Source organism: Gossypium arboreum, chromosome 11, assembly GCF_025698485.1.
Source record: "Gossypium arboreum isolate Shixiya-1 chromosome 11, ASM2569848v2, whole genome shotgun sequence".
Lineage (NCBI taxonomy): Eukaryota > Viridiplantae > Streptophyta > Magnoliopsida > Malvales > Malvaceae > Gossypium > Gossypium arboreum.
The window spans coordinates 133,027,910-133,048,229 of record NC_069080.1 but is presented as its reverse complement, the minus strand read 5'-3'; the positions used below and the strand labels follow the sequence as shown (position 1 = coordinate 133,048,229).

General features: G+C 36.3%; 2 protein-coding genes across 2 annotated transcripts; one reads left to right on the top strand and one right to left on the bottom strand.

Annotated features, from left to right (window-relative positions):
* Positions 1-7,664: 7,664 nt before the first annotated feature.
* Positions 7,665-9,110, bottom strand: LOC108472285 (protein STRICTOSIDINE SYNTHASE-LIKE 10-like). The gene is made up of 3 exons (XM_017773786.2): positions 8,752-9,110; positions 8,359-8,625; positions 7,665-8,242 (listed from the first exon to the last, which is right to left on the bottom strand). The coding sequence occupies exons 1-3, from the start codon at positions 9,060-9,062 to the stop codon at positions 7,759-7,761; spliced, it is 1,062 nt and encodes a 353-aa protein (XP_017629275.1). The 5' UTR covers positions 9,063-9,110; the 3' UTR covers positions 7,665-7,758.
* Positions 9,111-10,300: 1,190 nt separating this feature from the next.
* On the top strand, positions 10,301-15,401 carry LOC108465969 (TMV resistance protein N). The gene is made up of 6 exons (XM_053021428.1): positions 10,301-10,894; positions 11,251-12,445; positions 12,673-12,713; positions 13,352-13,592; positions 13,707-14,645; positions 14,732-15,401. The coding sequence occupies exons 1-6, from the start codon at positions 10,422-10,424 to the stop codon at positions 15,116-15,118; spliced, it is 3,276 nt and encodes a 1,091-aa protein (XP_052877388.1). The 5' UTR covers positions 10,301-10,421; the 3' UTR covers positions 15,119-15,401.
* The last annotated feature ends 4,919 nt before the right edge of the window (positions 15,402-20,320 follow it).

The following is a 20,320-nucleotide window of genomic DNA, read 5'->3' as shown; positions in this document are numbered from 1 at the left end:
GATCCACTAGGATCACTAATCAGGCATTCTTTGCCTTTGAATACAACTGAATAGCCCTTCTCAAGCAGTTGAGCAATGCTAAGCAAATTTCTATCAATTTCAGGCACTAACAAGACATTTTTAACAAGTTTGGTACCTGTAGGAGTGCTTATCAGCACATCTCCTTTGCCTTCAACTTTGATGAAGTGTCCATTTCCGACCTTCACATTTGTTTTGAAGCTTCTGTCAATTGACTTAAAAATCCTAGCATCAGGGGTCATGTGGTTTGTGCAACCACTGTCTATCAACCATCCATCTGTAGCTTTTCCTTTAACAGCTGAACAAGAAACTGCAAAAACTTGTTCTTCTTGGTCATTGGTCTTCTTCTACTACTTGAGCTTCAGCTCTTGGCTGCTGGGGTTGGTTGTATCTTGGTCTGCCTTTGTTTTTGCAAACCCTTTCTACATGACCCATCTTCTTGTAAAATCTGCATTGCACATCAGGCCTGAACCAACATACTTTACCCGGGTGACTTGCCCTTCTGCAGTGTGGACAGGGTGGATATCTTCCTGCACCATCTGCTTTAGGCTCGTTTGACTAGGTATTCTTGCCTTCGTAGGCAGAGGTGCTCGAGGCAGACTTGGCTTCGGCTTGAAAGGCACCTTCTTGGTGCTCCTCCTGTCTACTGGCCCTCCTTTGCTCTTGTGCATACAGAGCATTGATCAGCTCTGTTAAAGTGATGCTGGTTAAGTCTCTTGAGTCCTCTAAAGAGGATATTTTTTCCTCATACCTTTCTGGTAAGGTAGAGAGCACTTTCTCCACAATCCTTGCTTCACTAAAATGCTCACCAAGGAGCCTTATGCTGTTTACTACAGCCATAATTCTATCTGAATACTTCTTGACAGTTTCCTCTTCCTTCATCTTTAAGTTCTCGAACTCCCTTCTCAAGTTCAAAAACTGCTGCTGTCTTGTCCTCTCAGTACCTTGGAACTCCTCCTTAAGCTTGTCCCAGGCCTACTTTGGAGTCTTACAAGCCATGATCCTGGTGAAAATAACATCAGAAACACAGTTCTAAATGCATAACATAGCCTTGTGCTTTTTACTTTTTTCTTCAGAGTACTGCTTCATTTGAGCCACTGTTGGATTTGCTCTCAATGGTTCTGGTTCAACATCTGAGTTAACTACCTCCCATAGATCAAATGCCTGGAGGTAGGTTCTCATCTTGACTACCCAAATGTGATATCCTTCTCCATTGAAAACTGAAGGTGTAGCTGGTGAGAAGCCTGATGAAGCCATCGCTCTGAAAGTATGCAAGAACAAGTCCACTAAGAATTAGGCTCTAGATACCAATTGTTGGGTTTTTGAGCACTTTAACCGGGTAAAGTAAGAGCTTCAACAAAAGCTTTAACAGCAACGTATTATACCCGGAAAAAATATGAAGGAAAAATGCTTGGAGTTCAAGCTTTTAGCTACTGTCAAGAATGAAGAACAGAACTTAGAAGTTTTTAGAAGGCAAAGAAAGATGGAGCATATGGAAGAAAATCTGATGATTTCATTCAAAAGAAACGTTGGCTCAAAGCCATTACATATACTAGTCATTGGCTGGTCAAATTCATCACCTAAACACTACCTAACTCCACTTATTACATTGGAACTTACAAAACTAAACTTGTACACTTAAGTAAAGTTGGTCATCAGCTCCCACATCATCAAATTACATCAAATGTAAGCTTAAACTAAGTTCAAAACGAACTAGAACACACTACATAAACTTGGGTACAAAAGAAATAAAATAAACAGCTTCAGTTACACGTACTTTACCCGGGTAACTTATGTGTATGAATTCTTGCACATACTTTACCCGGACAACTTATGTGTATTTGTTCTTACGTGCTTGAATCTGCATGGGCTGTATGGAGGCCAACTTTTTTGGTTCAAGATGCATACTTCACCCAGTAATAATACAACAGTTTGATCTCTTTTCTTCACAGCTGCATGCATGGCTCGGGCTGCTTTTTGACATGTTGGAAATTCACATGCTGCATGCAGGCCAATTTCCAATAGTCGTGTCCATTTTAGAGCAACATATGTAACACCCGTGCGAGACCGTTGTCGAGTCGAACACGAGGTATTTACGGACTTATTTCATCGACTTACAGTTCATTTTTTTATTTCCGGACAAGTGGCTAATCGCATCACGGTCACTTTAAAAATCATATCTCGAGTTCCAAAGCTCAAAATTGATTCCGTAAATTTTCCTGAAACTAGACTCATATATCCATCTAAAATTTTTTCTAGAATTTTGATCGGGCCAATTAGTACAGTTTATTAGTTAAAATCTCCCTGCTTTGTGGTTCATTGCTCGACCTTCATGCATTACGACTTATATATCTCCCTGCACAGGGCTTCAATACTTATGCCGTTTGTTTCTAATGAAACTAGACTCAAAAGGAATCTATACATATATGGCATGACTTCTAATTATCTCTGGTTAATTTATAGTTTCCAAAGTCGATCGGGGATCCGAAATCGCTCGCCCTGTTCCACGAAAACTTAAATATCTCTTAAAATACGACTCATATGATCGTTTCGTTTCTTCCATATGAAAGTAGATTCATCAAGGTTCGATTAAATAATTTATTCACTATTTAATTCCATTCCTACTATTTTTAGTGATTTTCAAATTCACATCACTGCTGCTGTCAAGATTCGCCTTTAAGGTAGACTTTACCTATTTCATAGTTTCCATGATTCAACTAGCCCTTTAGCATATATAGCACAAAATATGATCATGATTAACCATTCCAATGGCCAATCATTGCCAAGCATAATCCACACCTCTCAATAACCATATACATACAAAATGATTATAACACTATGCTCAAAATATATAAGCCATTTTCGCATGGCTATCCAAATATATACAACACCAAAGTACTTGACTAATAACAAAAGGCAGTCCTATACATGCCATTAGCGAGTTCAACTAAAAGAGTACCAAAAGGGCTTTGATAGTGTGGACGACTTCGTCTTTGACAATCCCGAGTCCGATAGTTGACGAACCAAAATCTATAAAACAGAGAATCAAAGAAACGAAATAAGCATTTAATGCTTAGTAAGTTTTGAGCAATGAAATTAGGCACAATTGAAGTATAGCATTCATATGACTAAACGGATAATTTCACATACACACATTCTCAAAATCATACCTACTTCACATTACCAACCCTTATACTCATACATAAGAGATCAACTTAACCAAAAGCCGGAAGCTCATTAATCGACTGAGCGAATACTATTTAAAAGGAATCAACTAATCCAATGCATATACGAAACATACCTCATCGTTGGGATTTTACGAGCGTATTAATTGAAATTATTACAGCAAGATCGCTCATTCCCAAACCAAGTACCTTCGGGATTTAACCGGATATAGCTACTCGCTCAAATGCCTTCGGGACTTAGCCCGGATATAGTAGTTCGCACAAATGCCTTCGGGACTTAGCCCGGATATAGTAACTCGCACAAATGCCTTCGGGACTTAGCCCGAAATAGTAACTCGCACAAATGCCTTCGGGACTTAGCCCGGAATTAGTAACTCGCACAAATGCCTTCGGGACTTAGCCCGGAATTAGTAACTCGCACAAATGCCTTCGGGACTTAGCCCGGAATTAGTCACTAGCACAGATGCCTTCGGGACTTAGCCCGATTATCATCTGAATATTCATGCACATATCAGTAAATCATGACACATCTCTATTTCATTTTCATAACTAGAATTCAAACACAAGTCAATTATTAGGCATTCCCATTTTCGGCTCAATAGCCACATACAAACAGCATGATTTGGTTTGCTTTATGACATGATCTCTATGCACATACGGCTACCCATCATACGTATAGACTAATTAACTCAACATATAATTCAAGTAGAATCATTATATCATCGTATATTTGTTATGCTTATACGTCATGATTTAATCAAATCGTAAACTAAGTTTCATTACTCGAAAACTTACCTCGGATGTTGTCGAACGATTTCGACGGCTATTCGATCACTTTTTCCTTCCCTTTTTCGGATTTAGTTCCCCTTTGCTCTTGAGCTTAATTTAACAAATAAATTGATTTAATCATTTGAACATCAAAAAGAGAAACTCAAGATACTTAGCCCATATATACATTAGACATTAGAGTCACATATATATAAAATCATTGATCAACTCAACATATTAGCCCACACTCTCTTTTAGCCGATTATCTAAGCCAAGATAAAAGCATTAATATGCTTGACTCTAACCGAATACATGCAACACCAATCTACCTCATGTGGCCGAATATGCATGTCTATGTTGAGGCCGATTATATGCTTAATACTTCCAACAAATATGGTTACTTGTATTGACTACATTCCATTTTGTTTCAAGTTCAAAACTCGGCTAATACACATATATACACTAGTAATCAAATACTAACAGTTGCACTTCACCTTACTACCAATTCTCATCTACTTCCTACCATGGCCGAATGCATCAAGACACCATACCGTTTCAATTTTGGTCATGGGTTAAACAAAGAACTTAATGTCTAACTCAAAAATGCTAAAAAGAAAATCCAAGAGTCATCAATCACCATCACATGTATCATTACAAAGCTTCACACTCAGCATGCAAATGACATCCACACAAGTCTACCTTAGCCGAAACTTAACTCATCTTCATGCCTCATCACCACAACATCAAACACCAACCAAGAAGACAACACCCATGGCCGAATATCATCTCCATCTCATAGCAAAGATTTAAACCATGGGCTAGGTAGAACTCAAGCTAACAACTAAAAATATGCATGAATCTCATGGAACAACATCAACATACCTTAGTCTAGTGAACCACCATAGCCGATTTTCTCCAAGCTCTTTCCCTTCTTTTTCTTTCTTCTATTCGGCCAAGTTGAACAACATGAGAACTTTTTCTTTTTTTTTTCTTCATCATTTTCCTTTTCATTAGTTTATTACCATGCTCCTTATTTTATCATTCCTCCCATGAAACACTAACATAACATGTTTATAATACCTTTTTACCCATAGCATGGCCGGCCACCATCCCAAGTTTTGGGTATTTTGACATGCAAGGACAACATTTTCTAGCATGCATCAATAGGCCACTTTAACATTTGCCTAGCACATTTTTAAATTTTCTCACACAAGTCCTATTTAGCAAAATTCACTTACAATTAACAAAATTCAAACATGAAATTTTCACACATGCCTATATACATATAATAAGCATCAAATATAATGGTTAATTATTTTTATGACTCGGTCTTGTGGTCCCGAAACCACTTTCCGACTAGGATCAATTTAGGGCTGTCACAACATAAGTATGCATGCATTGCATGGTTTGTTTATGTACTAGATAAACCCAGACATTCTTCCATCGACTTCATATAATTTATTAATAAACGACTGAAAACAAAAAATAACTGTGTATTATTGGTGGTTAATATCCACACCAAAGCTTATTATCATCGATAACAACTGAATAAAAGAGAATAATAATATGGAAAGCAAACGATATCGCCATGGATCATCATTTGGAGGCATGAGAGAGGTAGATGAAAACGAAGACCAAGACGAATGCGAAGATGAGGAAAATGTAAGCGGGAGGAGGCTGCAACGGTGGCATTCCAAGCGGACCCAAAAACAGCAGAGCAACCACCAACAGCATCATGGCTATCGAACTGATACCGCACCCGTAATCTTCCATCTTCCTGATATGCCTTACCTCTTGCTATTGTAACCAGAAAAATTAACTTCCTCGAATATACAAATGATAAGAGACGCTGATGATCAATATATAGACTAGTGGCGCTGTATGGATTGATGCACCTTTGGCAAAGAGTTGCGACGATTGATTCAGCGACGTATCTATGCAGCAAACGACGTGATTTTTGCCCACTACAACATATATTAGTTTTAAGGGCACTTAATTTTGAAATTTTCGAAAAGTGTCGGGACTTAATAATTTACTCTTTCATTTACCCGGTATTGTCCATGCCAATAGGTGAAAACTCTCTGTTTATGTATTAACTTCATTTTTATTCTTCTCTACACTACACGTAGCAAAAGAAGCAAATTGCCATTAATGATCAATTTTAACAGGGGGGATCCAATGGGGGGGGGGGGTGTTGTTCTTTTTCATGACATAACGTTAGTTTTTTCTCTTACATCTTTTACTACATGTTGTTGTCTTTCATCATGTCAATGTAGAGGTGTCCACGAGTCTCACTGTCGAATCCATACACAGGTTAAGCTTATCAAATTATATGGATAATTTATTTTTTGTATAATTTATGTCAAACCCAACAAAACAAGCATTACTCTGCATTAAAATATTGGGGAAATAAACTGAACCTTCTATTTATTTTTGGTTGTATTTTGGGATGTATATATGTTGAAAGTATAATAAATATATTTTTTAAATCCAAAAGTTAAAAATATTATCATTTAACAACCGGAGAAAAGCTTAATATAAGACAGTGTCTAAAAATAAAACAATTAGCTTACTAGCTCACTTGGTTGAAGCTTCATGCTATTAACATGAAGATTTCAGGTTCAAATCCTGGTCTATCCTCATTGAGAGTTCTTAATCTTAGGGTAACAATTTCAGCAGCATAGCTGCGTCTCTTACTCGTCTTTCCAATCTTCAAAAGCTTGGAGTGTCAGATTGCAGTGAGCCTGAATAGTTGCCTGTGCTTCTAGGAAGAATGAAAAGTGAGTGGTGGATAAGTTATGGTGCTCACAGTATAGCCATTAACTGCTACAGATTGGCTGAGAACATTAGTGCAATAACAATGCTGATTAAGGTTGATTAATCTCACTTATTTTTCATGGTTTTAGTTACAGAGCCACTGATATTTTAATTTGCAGGCATTTGCAAATTCAAGAAAAGAAATTGATGAAATCCCGGAATGGTTCAGCCGACAGAGAGGCGCGCGGTTCTGCAATTGAAATACCTCTCTCTCTCGATGTTCAGAATGACAGTCAATGGATTGGACTCGTCAATGATGGTGGTTCCTAGGAAAAGGTTATCGGTGGTCCAACTTATATCCATTCTAGAAATTCTGGACAATCTAGTAATAATGGATTTGTTTTTCAAATTAAAAATCCAGGAAGGGTCGATTCCAGTTTCAATGTTTCAGGTGGATAACCCATAACGAAGGACCACCTTTTTCTTCGCGAATTATTGTATCCATTGTCTAGTAAGAGGACGATCAATTATGGCGGCTTTAGAACGGTTGTCTTGACCTAATTTGTTATTTGGTCCTTCTTTTACTTTGATACACTTAGTACGTAGTATCTCAACTCATTCAATTTCCCTATTAGGAACACTGATCAGGCATTGTTGAGGTGAGAAATTAGGTCACGGTGTTTACCTTTTCTCTTGACCAATCAATTCAAACTGATATTCTTTAATTTGTATTATGGGAATCGGTGCCATGCTTATAAAGTTTACGACATAAACATTCTGTGATGGAAAAAAGTAGTGTAACTCGAAGCATAAGGACAATTTTAAAATGTTTGACATCTAACCCATCAGGTACTGTCCCAAGCCTAGCTTACTTCCTCTCGTGCACGACGCGTGAAGATGTAATGTCTCAATTAGGCAAATAAAGGTAATTAAAAATTTCTCGAAAATAGAATCGTTAACATATATTTATTGAGGAAAATAAAAACAAACAAGAACAATTAAAAAATTGTAAAAAGAAAAAAAAATTCAATTAGACATTTAAGATGCCTACATACGACTTCAAAACAGACCCTATGTATAATTTACCCCCGTGTTCCTCGACTTCACTTATTGAATTAAAAGTGGGTGCGCCCTTTCCATCCAAGATTTCCAAAACCTTGGCTTCTTCGTTAAACCTCATTCCAATTGGATCTGGAACACCGTTTCCAAGTGTTCCTAATCTTCCGCTGTTTAGGGCCACCCAGAATTCTCCCTTTTCGTTCCTCTTTATATTATCCGGAACCCTGGGTAATTCGAGGAATACTTTGGGAGCTGCTTTGGGGTCGTGCACGTTGAACTTCAGTATTCGTCTTTTTATCGATTCGTTCACCAGAAGAAACGAATTGTTTGCACTGAAAGCAACCCCGTTAGGGAAAGCTAAACCGTCGTGCAAAACGGACACTTCTCCGTTATAAGGATTGTACTTCAACAGCCTTCCGGTTGTATCAGCGGAACTTATCAGAAAGTCAGCATCCCTGCACAATTAAAGAACAATTTATCCTTTGGGTATGAAAAATCTCTATATGAATTATTTACATATAAATTCCCGATTAATGATAATTTAGGAGCAAAAAAGAGGAAGAAGATGTACCTTCTTTGAAAAAGAGTGCTGCTATCGGTAAAGTAAACCATTCCGGTGCTTGTGTCGATGTCTAATCCATTCGTAAATTTGAATGGAGCTCCATTAGCCGCCGAAATAGCCAGCCTTATAGCCGTGCCACCATTTGGTCCAACAACTAAAAGACCGAAATAGGCATCCGCTATATATAAATGACATGTTCGACTATCGAACTTCAAGCCCAATGGTCTTCCACATATGGGTTCAATGTTCGAATCTCTTGTGCCGTCACACAATTTCCTTTCCCTGATCCAAAGGAAAAACCAAAAGTTAAAAACCTTTTGATGAAAAATCGATTTATAGCTATAAAATAAAACTACAAAAAACGAATAGGATAAAAAAAAAACGACAAAGATGTGAATCTACCTGAATGGTGAAGGGATGGCAAATTCTTGCCAACCAAAATTGGGCTTCCATTTTAAGATTCTTCCGTCGGATATACCGACATATGGTCCTTCACCTTTACAATCGAAGGCAATACTTTCCGGTCCGGTAACACGATTAAGATTGATTTGACTATAGTTTTTGAAAAGAACACCGCCATCACCATCGATGACTTTTGTAAGATTGATATTAGTGTAATTTTGGAACACTAAATCACCATCACCATTAGATGATGAGATGGAAACAAAGAAAAATAAAACAAAAATGGCAAAGGAAACAAATTTTTTCGTCATGGTCGGTCAAAGGCAGCAAATTATAATAAAATCCTATGAAACTAAGCGTACGATGAATGATAGTGGAATTGAATATATGTATTTATAATATTGATTTGGGAGAAAAAAAATTGAATTTCAATTCAAATCAAATTTGAAATTATAATTTGAGTATAATAATAATAATTATTATTATTCAATAAATCTCCTATTGCTAACTGTTTTTAAATTAAGTATTGAAGTTGTTATTAATATGAAATTCTTCTATTTAATATTTTTAATTGAATGTTTTATATGTAAATGCAAAATCGAGGTGAATATTAAATTATTTAATAATTAAAATTTATTTTAGTAGACTGAGTTAATTTCCATTAGAATTTGAACGACGTGATTTTTTGGTTTTTTCAATGTAATTTTCCACACGAGTATTTTGTAGTTTTGACTTTTGGCGGTCTCTTCTTCACTTCCGCCACCCTCCATGGTACCAACAGCTTGGCTCTTCAGAACTGAATCCAGCTAAGAGTCCAAACTTTTCAAAGTGGAGAACAGTTTCTCCAAACTGAGCAAATGTGTAGTTTTGAGAACGGTGTTGAAGACGAGTTTTTTTTCCCCGAGGGGGTCACCGTGTAGAAGAGAGAGTTCACCTCTATCAGTAAGAATGGAATCATGTTCAAGAATGGAGTTCCATAGGCTTGACTTTTATTCACTCGATGGTTCTTCTAACAATGTGCCTGGAAAGCAAATGAAGCGGTCTTATTGTATAAAGTCCAGGGAATTTGGCAGCGATTGCTTCTAACACTTCATGTTCCAACTCATCAAATGTGTTGAAGATGATTGCTTAAGTAGTTGAAACAAAAGAAGATTGAAAATGTATTTTAACGCAACTTGTAGAAGATTTCAAAATTGAAATCAAAAGCTCTGTTCGCTAAACTCTTCTTTGAGATTTCAAAGTTTTGATTCTTCACATTTGTAACATTTAATTATACATAAATTTAAAAAAATTAGGCAATTTAATAAAATATATGTACAATTAATTAAAAATATTAATATTGTGATTAATTATATTTAGTTGTTCACTTTCGAAATTGACAGGAATTAAATTGTTTTGATTATTTTATGGACTAACTTGCTTAATATAGAAATTGAAAAGGACCAAAGATATTTTTACCAAAACACAAACCCTCCAACAGTTTAAATACTACCTATAATCAAAGTAGGCTCCACTTTGTCAATTCTGACCTTCTTGGATTATTACTGGAAAGAACATCCATCACTCATTTGTAAATATTATCCATATCCATTTTGGAAAATAAATGATGGGAAATATTGCTCTGATTTTGAACTTCCGATTGAGATATCTTTTTCTTCTCAGACATCCTCATGTCTTCCCCATCTATTTCTAGACATAAATATGATGTTTTCTTGAGTTTTAGAGGTGAAGATACTCGCAAGAACTTCACTGATCATCTTTACGATGCTCTAAAAAGGAATGGAATCGTCACTTTCAGGGATGAGCCAAAGCTGGAGGCCGGCAAAGGGATTGCACCTGAACTCTTCAAAGCAATTCAACAATCATGGTGCTCGGTAATTGTTTTTTCTAAAACCTATGCCTTTTCAAGTTGGTGCTTGGAGGAGCTTGCTGAGATTGTTAAACAAAAAAACGAGAAGGGTCATAAAGTATTTCCAATTTTTTACGATGTTAATCCATCCGATTTAAGAAAACAGAAAGAGAAAGTTGATGAAGCCTTTGCCAAACACGAAGAGAGATACAGAGAAGATAAAGAGAAGATCCAAAGGTGGCGAAATGCTTTAACTGAAGTAGCTAACACCAAGGGATGGCATTTACATAATAGGTAGTTTTTCTTTTCTTCTCTATTTTCTAGTTTTATGACTACTAAATTGTTACTTTTTGGATTACTTGTTATATACATATACATACATGATACATACTTACATATATATATATATATATATATAATCCTATGTGTTCAATTATAAATTTCCATATTTCAATTAAAGAGCAAGTTTTGTATTTTGATGTCCTAACAAATCTTTCTTTTTGTTTGCTTCCAAACTATATTACGTTAATTGATTCATTGAACAAAAAAAAATTGCATTAGAAAGATATCCGCAATTTGGCCAAAAAAAATATATAAAGATATCAACAAAATTTTATTGGAGAGAGTTAAATTTTATTTTGTTTTTGTAGGCATGAATCAGAATTTATTGGAGACATTGCTAAGAAGATATCAGCAAAATTATGTCAGATATATTCAGTTGTTCATGATGAGTTAGTTGGAATTAATCTATCTTTGGAGGAGTTGTATTCAAAAATAGACATTGGGGAAGACGATGTCCGCGTTATAGGAATTTGCGGAATGGGTGGCATCGGTAAGACAACTCTTGCAAGGGTTGTTTACACTCAAATTTCACCTCATTTTGAAGGTAAAAGCTTTCTTGCTGATGTTCGAGAAGTTTCAAACAAATGGGGACTTGTTTCTTTACAGAAACAACTTCTTTCCCTAATCTTGCTTGACGAATGCTTCAATTTTTTCAATGTCTATGAAGGGAATGCCGTAATTAGCCACAAATTGTCTCGTAAAAAGGTTCTTATTGTTCTTGATGATGTTGATAACATACAACACTTGAAATGCTTGGTTGGAAGGCGTGATTGGTTCGGTTTAGGGAGTAGAATCATTGTAACAACAAGAGATGAGCATTTGTTGCGATCTTACCGAGTTGATGATGTGTACAAACCTACAACATTGAATCTTAAAGATGCGCTTCGGCTTTTCAATTTGAAAGCTTTCGATGATGATACAATACCAACAGAAGATTTTATTGAGCTTTCTAAACATGTTGTACGTTATGCTGGTGGTCTCCCCTTAGCTCTTGAAGTTTTGGGTTCCTTTTTGTGCGGTAGAGATGCTTTTCAATGGAGAAGTGCAATTGAAAGACTTAAACTAGATTCTAATAAAGAAATTATCAACAGACTTCAAATAAGCTTTGATGGATTGGAAGAAAGGGAGAAAAATATATTTCTAGATATAGCATGCTTCTTCAATGGAGAGGAGAAAAATCTTGTAATGAAAGTATTGGATGGTTGTAAGTTTTTCCCAGAGATTGGAATCGATGTTCTTATCAAGAAATCTCTCATAAAAGTCAATGAACACAACACACATTTGTGGATGCATGATTTATTGCAAGAAATGGGAAGAAAAGTTATCAAAGAAAAATGTATTGATGAACCAGGAAAACGTTGTAGATTGTGGGAAGAAAGAGACGTTTATCATGTCTTAATGAAAAACACTGTAAGCCATTCAACAAAGTTTATATACTATTTTTTTATTCAACCTCTAACCAATATAATGTATAAACTTAAGGTTTATTCTAATTCATCTATATAGGGATCCCAAAAAAGTGACCAAAAGGATTTGTATAAATAAGTCTTTAATTTCATTGAATCACTCTCATTAGTAAATATTTTACATTATTGAAAATGCTTTAATTACTATACTTAACCAAACGGTTATAATAACGTTAAATGTAAGTTCACAATTTCAAAAGTTTTAGGGTACAATTTACACCATTTATTTTTGTCACCATATCCTTTTTTCTTGACTATTTTTAGGCTACCAACGTGATTGAAGGCATGATTATTGACAATAAAAGGTAAGAAATCATATATACACTTTATTTATGTGTATTATTAATATTGTTATTATTTAGTTTTATTTTGTCAAAAAAATAATAAAAACAATACAAAAAACCCTTAATATTTGAATTCTAATTATGAATTTATCAACCAACACATTACTCTTTTAAAAAAACAAAATAGAGATGTTTGTTTTTTTATGAATATTAAAGGCTTATAGTTGATGCATTGACAATATACAAACTAGATTATAACATGTCATTAATTTTTTTCTAAATAGATCCAAGTGATTTCATCCTCAATTATGTGTCTTCATTTGGTTGTCTAACAATGCATAAAATTATACATTGTTAGTGAACCAAATATAAATCAAAATAATGGTTTTAGTATTTTAGCATAGGTAATTCGAAGTTGGATGTGCCGTATTAAATATGAGTATGTGTTTGAATGACTATATTTAGCTTTTTTTTCAAAAGGTTTTTCCATGTATTAAAGAGTTCTTAAAGGGTCATATCTCAATGCTCATATTTAGATATACATTATATACAAGTACCTTATAAGATACTTAAAAAAAATATCGGGGCAACATAGCTTTTAGTTATTAATACTTTTGTATATTTTGAAGTTCATTTTTTATTTTTTCAATTGTTTTTAGGGAATCAAGCAAGACATTTAATTTGAACGATGATACCTTCTCAAAGATGAAAAAGTTGAGATTGCTCAAAGTCCTTTGCCCCACAAATTGTGATGATCTCAAATATCTTTCCAATGAGCTACGACTTTTAAATTGGATAAGATATCCTTTAAGATCCTTGCCTTTAAGCTTCCAACCGGACCATCTTGTTGCACTTCTCTCACCATTCAGTTGCATTGAACAATTATGGAATGGAAATAGAGTAAGAAATATTACTTCACCTGATCCTTATGTTTTAGCTTAAGGTAGAAAAACAACAACAAAAATAAGCTTTTTTTTTTCTCTTATCTCTCTAATTTATTATTGTTTTCAACAGCCCATGTATAAGTTGAAAGTGATCAACCTTCAAGGGTCCCTAAACCTAATCAAGACACCAGACTTCACAATGGCCCCAGATCTTGAAATTCTGGTTTTGGAAGGTTGTACAAGAATTGTAAAAGTTCATCCATCCTTGGGAGTTCTTAAGAGGCTTAAACTTTTAAATTTAAGAGGGTGCAAAAGTCCTAGGAGTCTTCCAACCAAAATTGGAATGGAATCTCTCGAAACGTTAATTCTTTTGGGCTGCTCAAATCTTGTAAGGTTTCCGGAGATGGAAGGGAAAATGGAATGTCTAAAAACTCTTAATCTTTCTGGTTGTTGTAAAGTTGAAATTTTTCCAGAGAATTTGAAGCAAGTAGAATATTTGGAAGAGCTGGACTTAAGTGAAACAAGCATAAGAGAACCACCATCCTTCATTTTTCAATTGAAAAATCTTAAAGTTCTGTCTTTCAATGGATGCAAGGGACCATCTAAGTTACAACAAAATCTTCCTTCTCCTTTCAAGGAAACCGAAATAGGAAGGACAAGTTCTATGCCTCTGGCGTTGCCTTCGTTGTCAAGTTTGAGTTCATTAAGAGAGTTGAAGCTAAGGTACTGCAATCTTCGTGAAGGAGATATTCCTAGTGATATTTTTTGCCTATCCTCCTTGACAGATCTTGATCTTAGTGGTAACAATTTCATCAGCATACCTGCGTCTCTTACTCGACTTCCCAAGCTTAAACTTCTTATGTTAACAAATTGCAAAGAGCTTAAATCGTTGCCTGAGCTTCTAACAAGTATAGCAAGAGTCTGCATAGATGGTTGTGCTTCACTCGAAGTAGTTGCAAGTCCATCAAAAGTAAGCAATTTATTCGATTTAGCTTCCATTAAAGCCATTAACTGCTACAGATTGGCTGAAAACATCAAGACGTTAACATTGTTGAAAAAACATCTCAAGGTTAATTAATATCTCTTTCTTTCCCTCTCATACTTGGGAATTTATGGTTTTATTTAGCAAGTGATCACTGAAGTTTCATTTTGCAGGCATTTGCAAATTCAAGACAAATGTTTGATGTTATCATACCTGGAAGTGAAATCCCAGAATGGTTTAGCCAACATAGAGGTGGCTCTACAATTAGGATACCTCTACCACTCAATATTCAGAATGATAGTCAATGGATTGGAGTAGCTTCCTGTTGCATTTTTGTCAATGATGATGCTTCCCGGGATAAGTTTATCAACTGCAGAGCTGTTATCCATTGTAGAAATTCTGGACAAGCCGGTCGAAATGAATCTGTCTTTCGAGATACAGATCTTCGATGCGTCGATGCAGGTAGTTGGTTGTTTGGGAAACGTTTTAACCAGCCCATAACGAAGGATCACCTATTTTTCGATATTGGTCGCGTGATAAATTATATCCATTTTCCTTAGAGGATAAATGTGGTGAATGTGAAATTAATAATTTATGGACAATAGATTGCTTAGATCAGGAATGCGATGAGCTTGAATTGTCTTTCACAGACCCGGATGTTCCCTGTGTTAAGGTGAAGAAGTGTGGTGTTAGAATGGTGTATGAGAAAGATTTGGAAGACATAAAAGAGCTGCATAGCCATGCCACTCACTGTTCTCCAAATCTTGAAGATGTCCATCAACACTCTGCTGATAACGATGGATCAATAGATTCAATAGGTAGCACTTCCCTTGTAAAACAAAAACCAAAATGGATGCAAAATTTTTCAATTTTATAATGAGGTGATCGGGAAGAAGCTGTAACTGTGGTAAACTACTTCACTAGCCTTGCCTATAAATTCTTTTTTAGACCTTTTATCGACCTTATTTACATCTTTTATGTTATTTAAAGTATTCATTTTGGACAACTTTACTCAACATATATTTTGATACGAGTATGAAATATGATTCTTCAAATTGTAATAGGGTGGAATATAATCATCTTTTACCTTTGTCATCAAACTATTTTCGCTAAATAAAATATTTAGCCTTTACTGACCTCTGTTACAGCCATGTACTCGCTTCGTGGTTGACAATGCAATCAGAGATCGTAGTGTAGACTTCCAACTTATTGGTCCTCCAAGCAAGTGTAAACACATAATCGGTGGTTGATCTTCGCTTGTCCAAATCACCGCATAGTCAAAATCAACGTACCCAATAACACCTTTACCAAGTGTATTATCCCGCTTGAACAAGAATCCAACATCCACGGTCTTTCGAATATACCGTAGAATCCATTTCTGACTTGCCAATGTCCTTTTCCAAGATTATGCATATACCGCTCACTATACTAATCGCCTGTGAAATGTCGGGTCTTGTACACACCATTGCATACATCAAGCTACCATTGCATTAGAATACGGAACTTGCAACATGTATTCTCGTTCCGTATTCGTCGAAGGAGATAGTTGCGCAGAAAGCTTGAAATGAGAAGCCAACGGGTACTTACAGGTTTTGTCGCTTTCGTTCATGCCAAAAGTGTAGTACCTTTTTCAACATCGCTTCGAGACAAGCTAACTCTATTATGAGCTCTATCTCTCCATATTTCCATGCCGAGAATCTTTTAGCTTCTCCTAGATCTTTCATCTCAAACTTGAGATTGAGTTGAGTCTTCAATCTTTCAATCTCAACTTTGCTCTTAGATGCTATTAGCATATCATCAACATATAAGAGCAAGTATATGAAAGTTTCTTCTTGTAGCTTTTGAAAATACACGCAATGATCAAATTTACTTCTTGTGTACCTTTGCCCTTTCATGAACTCGATCAAATCGCTTGTACCATCGCCTCGGAGATTGCTTCAATCCATAAAGCGACTTTGTCGGGTTTGTAAACCCAATTTTCTTTTCCAGCAACCTTGAATCCATCCGGTGAGTCATATAGATTTCCTCTTCCAAATCACCGTAAAACGCGATCTTCACATCAAGTGAACTAGTTCAAGATCATATTATGCAACCAAGGCTAGCAAAATCCGAATAGACGAATGCTTCACAACCGGAGAAAACACTTCATTGTAATCTATTCCTTCTTTCGAGCGTAACCCTTTGCTACCAATCTAGCCTTGTATCGAATTTCATTTTTATCGAAATCCTTCCTTCTTTGCATATACCCATTTGCATCCAATTGCCTTCTTTCCTTGGGTAGTGTCACCAACTCCTGTGTCCTATTTTTATGAAGAGATCGCATTTCTTCATTCATTGCTTGCTTCCACTTTACACCATCGGGGTTACTTATCGCTTGTAAGTAGAAGGAACATCATCATCTGCAATTGGAAGTGCATAGGCCACTATATCATCAAAGCGAGTAGGCTTACGAATCTCTTCTTGGCCTTCTATATGCAATTGAATCTTGTTGCTGTAGAGGTTCTTGGGTAGGAACCTCTTCATCATTTGTCCCTCCAATATTAGCTGGATCATCGTTAACCTTTTCAAGCTCCACCTGCTGCAAAGTACTACTGGTTTTGTCATCCTTTTGTGAATCCTTGTACTTCAACATGGTTGATTCATCAAAAGTCACATCTCTACTGAAAATAATTTTCCTTGTATTAGGACACCAGAGACGGTATCCTTTTACTCCATCAGTTATACCCAAGAATAATGCTTTCTTTGCTCTTGAGTCTAACTTAGATTCTTTTACATGATAATATGCAGTGGAACCAAATACATGTAAAGAATCATAATCGAAGTAGCAGATTTACCAGTCCACATCTCCATAGGAGTTTTTCCATTTATTGCAGCTGATGGCAAACGGTTAATTAGATGGCACGCATATGTAACTACCTCATTAAAATTCTTTGTCCAATCCAAAGATTGGACAACATACATCGAACTTTCTCAAGATAGTTCGATTCATGCTCGCCACCCCATTCATTGTGGTGTATCCGAACAGTGAAGTGTCGCACAATGCCCTCATCTTGGCATGCTTGTAGAAATGGATCATTTTGTACTCAAGACCATTATCCGATCAAGTCGTTTGACCTTTCGACCACCGAGTCTCCACCATCTTCTTCCATTTCGAAATGCATCCAAAACTTCACTTTTCTTTTCATTAGATACACCCATACTTTTCTTGAATAATCATCAACAAAAGTAACAAAATAGTGCATACCTCCCAAAGAAGCTACTTTGGTAGGTCCCCACACATCATCGTGAACGTAGTCCGAATTCCTTTCAGATTGTGAATTGTTGGACCAAATTTTACCCTCTTCGCTTGCCCGAACACAATGTTCACAGAATTCCATTTTGCAAGAATTTGCACCTTTCAACAAGCCTTGCTTCGCCAATGTCCGCAAAGCTTTTTCACCAAGATGTCCCAATCGCATATGCCATAATCTGGTAGCCTCTGAATCTATATCTTTGTAGAAATTGTTGATGTTGATCCAATAACTGTATTTCCATTTAAAAAGTACAAGTTATTTCTTCTTGTTCCTTTCATCACCGTCAATTGCCCAACTACTACTTTTAGTAATCCATCTCTCAAAGTGATTGTGAGCCCTTTAGATTCTAGGGCCCCTAATGAGATGAGATTTTTCTTCGTGCTAGGTACGTAGCGAACATCCATCAAGACTTGGATTGAGCCGTCATGATTCTTCAATTGACTGTACCCACTCCCATTGTCTTACAAGCACTATCATTGCCCATAAGAACAATTCCACCTTCTAGCTCTTTAAGACTAGAAAACCAGTCCTTATTAGGACACATATGGTAAGTACATCCTGAATCCAAAATCCACTCATCCGTTTGACATGCCATTGCCATGCCAACCAAGCTAAAGTCTGACTCCTCATCATGCTCCGCTACACATGCATTAGAAATAGCCTTGCCCTTTTGTAGCTTAGGACAATTCTTTTTCCAATGCCCTTTTTCACGGAAAAAGACACATTCATCTTTGGCGGGTCTCCCTTTGGACTTTCCCCTTCTACCAGATTTGCTGCTGTATGAACGACCTCTTACTGTTAACACTTCTGCGGTTGTATCTCTGTGATCTCTTTTATCTTTCTTTCGAGTCTCAGATCTATACAATGCACTACAGACTGCATCAAATGTGATCGTGTCCTTCCCATGAAGCAATGTGGTGGTAAGATGATCATATTCATCGTGAAGGAATTCAACAACAATAATGCCTTGTCTTCATCTTCAAATTTCTCATCCAAATTTAGCAAGTCTCGCTAAAATTTTATTGAATGAGTTCACATGGTCATTCATCGACATACCGGGTGCATCGTGAATCGATAAAGTTTCTTTTTCATATAAAGCCTATTTTCAAGACTTTCCGTTAGAAACTTTTCTTCCATTGTATCCCATAACTTCTTCTTGATGTCTCCCTCATGATGAGTACTTCGCTCTTTGGCCAAACATAGGCGGATTGTACCACACGCTGTCTATTGATCTTGGCCCACTCCTTGTCATCCATCTTGTCAGGTTTTTCTTCAAGGGCTATATCTAGCTCTTGTTGACATAAGACATCCAGGATCTCACATTGCCACATACCAAAATTATTGGTACCGTCAAATTTCTCTACTTCAAATTTTGCATTTGTCACAGAGTCCTTCTTCGATGATGATGTCTTGCTGCCATTTTCTCCTCAATCCCAACTCATCAGATACGTGAAGCAGATCGTATTCATGAATAGTGCCGTATACGTGAATAGTACTGTATACATGAATAGTGCTATATACGTGAATAGTACCGTAAACGGTCGTATTCCCCAAGTATGAATCTGGCTCTGGTACCAATTGTTGCGCGGAAGCGTGTGAAAGAGTAAAATTATTGTACTGAAAAATCACACCAAGTTCAATTCCCAAGAAAGAGAGGTAGATCACGAAGATCACTTAAATACCAAGTCTTTCCTAGCCAGAATATCCCTCTATCGTAATTTAATAGCACAATAAATCACTACAATCACATTTACAAAATATGCAAAACAAATAATAAAGAACACCAGAATTTTAACGAGGTTCAGCAAATTTTGCCTACGTCCTCGGGCACTACCAAATATATTTCACTCCAAAAATTACAAGTGAAATTTACAAATAGAGAGAGAGAATAATGCCTTAAGTAGAGAATGGCAATTATAGGATAAAGAAAGTAAGAAATGGTTAGGCCTATTTATAGTTGAGGTTCAAGGATCAACTTGCAATGTCCCTATACAATTAGGGACCAAAATTGCAATTATCCCATGCCAACTTTTAACCCAACTTGCCAACCAATATTACTTTCTACTTTCGTGCCCACCCATTTGACTTTTCAAACAATGGTGGGTTCCAATAAAACGCCATAGGAACCTCAGACTGCTTTTGGTGTTGCTTAAATAGTATTTAAATAGCTTCATTTTGTAGTTTATATAGGTCCTAAATAGTTAATACTACTCAAATGGGTTCAATTCATGCTACCGAAGATCCCATATTGACAAAACCATATCACACAAATCATTCTACTCGCATTCGCAATAATCCAAGGCATGACTTCTCCGGAACAACGGTCCTTGAGCAAACTATTTTGAGACCACGGTGTGATTAAAGCTTACTTGAGGAAACATCGGTATGGAAATTGGCTATGTTTAGATCCAGTGATTAATGTCACAAGGCGAATGTGGGAGGCGGACAGCAAAGGGAAATTTCATTGTA

Bases quoted from the DNA above. Each gene is read 5' to 3' on its own strand.
- LOC108465969 (XM_053021428.1), top strand. From the start codon at position 10,422: ATGTCTTCCCCATCTATTTCTAGACATAAATATGATGTTTTCTTGAGT. The intron at 10,895-11,250 runs GTAGTTTTTCTT...TTGTTTTTGTAG, and splicing joins GGATGGCATTTACATAATAG to GCATGAATCAGAATTTATTG. The intron at 13,593-13,706 runs GTAAGAAATATT...TGTTTTCAACAG, and splicing joins AATTATGGAATGGAAATAGA to CCCATGTATAAGTTGAAAGT.
- LOC108472285 (XM_017773786.2), bottom strand. From the start codon at position 9,062: ATGACGAAAAAATTTGTTTCCTTTGCCATTTTTGTTTTATTTTTCTTT. The intron at 8,626-8,751 runs GTAGATTCACAT...GATCAGGGAAAG, and splicing joins GCCATCCCTTCACCATTCAG to GAAATTGTGTGACGGCACAA. The intron at 8,243-8,358 runs GTACATCTTCTT...TTAATTGTGCAG, and splicing joins AGCACTCTTTTTCAAAGAAG to GGATGCTGACTTTCTGATAA.